The sequence below is a fragment of the Priapulus caudatus genome, unplaced genomic scaffold (assembly GCF_000485595.1).
Source record: "Priapulus caudatus unplaced genomic scaffold, Priapulus_caudatus-5.0.1 Scaffold342, whole genome shotgun sequence".
In the NCBI taxonomy this organism is placed as follows: domain Eukaryota; kingdom Metazoa; phylum Priapulida; class Priapulimorpha; order Priapulimorphida; family Priapulidae; genus Priapulus; species Priapulus caudatus.
Genome location: NW_014577403.1, coordinates 290,766 through 294,171, shown reverse-complemented (window position 1 = coordinate 294,171; position 3,406 = coordinate 290,766). Strand labels below are relative to the sequence as shown.

Sequence of the window (3,406 nt, the reverse complement as noted above, 5' to 3'; positions counted from 1 at the left end):
GTGTCTCCACCTACACGCGCTCACATGTCACGCTCTATGCTTGCACGTGTTGCCACCAACACACGCTCAGGTGTCTCCACCTACACACGCTCACGTGTTGCCACCTACACGCGCTCACGTGTCGCCACCAACACTTGCTCACTTGTCGCCACCTACACGCGCTCACTTGTCGGCACCAACACTTGCTCACTTGTCACCACTTACGCGCGCTCACTTATCGCCACCAACACTTGCTCACTTGTCGCCACCTACACGCGCTCACGTGTCGCCACCAACACTTGCTCACGTGTCGCCACCTACACGCGCTCACTTGTCGCCACCTACACGCTCTCACGTGTCTCCACCTACACGCGCTCACGTGTCGCCACCTACACGCGCTCACGTGTCGCCCTCTGCGCGTCCGCAGGAAGATCTCGCCGACGGAGAGCTTCATGACGGTGATGCTGGCTGCGGGTGAGGGCTTCCACAACTACCACCACACGTTCCCGCACGACTACGCGACGTCCGAGTTTGGCAAGATGTTCAACGTGACGACGACGTTCCTCGACCTGATGGCGCGCCTCGGCCTCGCCTACAACCTGAAGACGGTGCCGCGCGAGCTCGTGCAGCGGCGACGCGATCGCACGGGCGACGGCACGATGCGCACCTTCGGCCTGCTCAAGTAGAGCGTCGCTCAGCAGGGGGCGCTAGTGGACGAGCGGCGACGCGAAGGCTGCGTTATTAGCGGGGTGGTCAGTGAGGTGGTAGGAGGCAATAGTAGAGGAGCAGTGAGGTGTGAAAGGCCCTAGTAGAGTGTAGGCTGGTGAGGTGTAGGGGGCGCTAGTAGATGGGAAGACGGTGATTTAGGCACTAGTAGAGGCGAGTTCAGTGAGATGTAGGGGGCGCTAGTAGAGGAGTGGTCAGTGAGATGTAGGGGGCGCTAGTAGAGGAGCGGTCAGTGAGATGTAGGGGGCGCTAGTAGAGGAGTGGTCAGTGAGATGTAGGGGGCGCTAGTAGAGGAGCGGTCAGTGAGATGTAGAGGGGTGCTACAGATGTCTGAAGAAGAGTAGTTATCGAGGTATAGGGGCTGGTAGAGATGTCTAAAGTTGAAGGTGTAGGAAGTGGGGCATGAGGCCATGCATGACTTAAGTAGAAGGATGCTTGGTGAGGCCAGAGTAAGCATAATTACAATACTCTACATTACTCGGTGTGGAGGGGTGTAAGCATATTAACCTCTACACATTGGGTGGAGGGCTGTGTTAGCATATTAACCTTTGAACGTTGGGTGGATGAGAGTGTATGCATGATAACCTTTAAATATTTGATAGATGGGTGTGTAAGCATATTAATCTCTAAACAAGTCCAAACTTTTTTATATGTTATTTATAATGCTTATCAGTGCAACCTCAGCCCCAGGACCTTGATGGAATCGCAACAACTTTGGTTAGCCCGCATCGTTTGAAAACTCGCTGGTGATTAATCGACCTGGTGCCTGAAAATTTGATGGATGATTGTGTTAGGATACGTCTGCAGTCTGCACATTGGGTAGGGGTGTAAGCACATTATCCTCTGCACATTGGGTGGAGGGGTGTGGTGTGTTAGCATAGCAACCTCTACACATTGAGCAGGAAAACGCAACCCTAATTACCCAAACCCGCCTGCGTGTTGGGGTGGAGCGGGGAGCAGGTAGCCCCCTCGTAACGTGTGAACCAATCCTACGTGTGTGGCGGGGTGAGGGGCAGCGCGAGGACTGCCCGCTCACGTCGCGTATATAGTTGCCCGTGCAAGAATCACGCGCTATATAATACGTACACCATCTTATCGTAATGGTTTCCCATGCAATGATTGAGACATGATTGATCTGTTGCAAAGAATGCTGTCTTGTGTATTTAGGTGTGATTTGGAACCTAGATGTTACCTGTTGAAGATTCTGATTAGAGATGGAGGTCACTCGTAGTTCCTGATATTTTTTCTCGGTGTAATACATGTATCGTGTTATCGCTGCAGCTTGTGTAATCTTTGACCGAGTTATGTTTATTTGTACCTTGTTCTATGTTTTAGTTGAGTTCTAGGTCTTTGGACCTTGAAATGCGTGTTTGTTTCGTATGCAATTATGCCCTAGGCTTTTTTTCGATTAGTAATTTTATATTTTCTATCTTTGATGTTGTTTGTTTGTTCTTCTCTTTGCGAACTGTTTACGTCACTGTTTAGCTGTGGTGACATCACCAGCCTTGGCGTCGAAGACTATTGACATTGTGAGAAGTTGTGTTGAGAGTTTGTGAGAAATTGAAAGTGGCAAAAACGTATTTTTTGCTGGAAATATATAATTATAATAGAATTTTTCGTGAATAATGCCTTTTATAGGCCGGTAATAATTTATTTTTGTACGCGGATGTTTGTCTGGCTCGTTGTTGTTGATGTTGTTGTTTCAGCTGCAGCTGCTGCTGTTTATTGTAGAATGCATTCCAGTGATATCTCATCGAATGCGAGCTTAGTTGTTATATGGACGACACCGGTGTAAAAGCACAGACGGAGGAAACAAGTAGTTAACGTGTCGGCTTGGTGTCGTTAAGGCGACGCATATTTACGTGATGTCAGCGTATGAACGATATTGAAAGCGTTTCTCCACGTATAGTAGTAACTATATTGCTTCCCGGTTTACGAATGAACCGTGTATGATGAGTGTATCATTCGGTTTATAGGCGCGCCATCTATCGACGACGATATTACTCAACACGCAGTGATTCTTATCCCTGCGAAAGCAAGCCGTCACAAGCGGACAGGCGGCCAAGAAAGAGTGCCCTGCTTTTAACTACTCTAACGCTGCGCTCTTAAACAAGTTGAGCCGAATTTATTCGTTATCGTGATATTTTTTATTGATTTGTTATTGAGCGGGTTTTGGATATTTGCTGTTTAATATTGTTTTTCGCGCATTGAGATTACAAGAGCTGCAGTTGACTGTCACGTTGCTTTCAGCGCAGTATGGTGATGGTGTTTTCCAGAATAAACCCAACCGTCAAGTGCAACAAACAAACAAATCATGTTCTGTACTGATGAATTTGTGCCACGGGTAGTTATATGATCTAAAGCAGTACTGAATGATGAAGTTATCCCGGTTAAAGCGCGTCTAATCGTTGGAAATGTTTAGTTTCTGCAATTGCACGTGTAAATTCAAGCACGCATGCACGCACTCACTCGCACGATATAATGCATAGTACACAACCCCGAGTTGAGGGCAGGAGACAGGGAAGCAAATCCATTTTAAAAAGTTCAGGAATCAGACGTGGTTCAAGAGCCTGCGAGGAAGCGAAGCGGCCGAGGGTGGAGCTAGGAGGGGGGTATCTCCCGTCCAATGGTAGGAATTTTTCGTATTTTTGATCTCTAAAACGTTCATTTTCGCGCATTTTAATTGCAGGTATCAACAGGA

The 3,406-nt window shown here is 48.2% G+C and overlaps 1 protein-coding gene across 1 annotated transcript in view; it reads left to right on the top strand.

The window, feature by feature from the left end:
* The window catches only part of LOC106809279 (acyl-CoA desaturase-like), a 12,537-nt gene extending 9,524 nt beyond the window's left edge, over positions 1-3,013 (top strand). Inside the window, exon 7 of the mRNA XM_014812291.1 lies at positions 407-3,013. Within this exon, the coding sequence (XP_014667777.1) occupies positions 407-665 (259 nt within the window). The 3' untranslated portion in view covers positions 666-3,013. The remainder of the gene's footprint in view (positions 1-406) is intronic.
* The last annotated feature ends 393 nt before the right edge of the window (positions 3,014-3,406 follow it).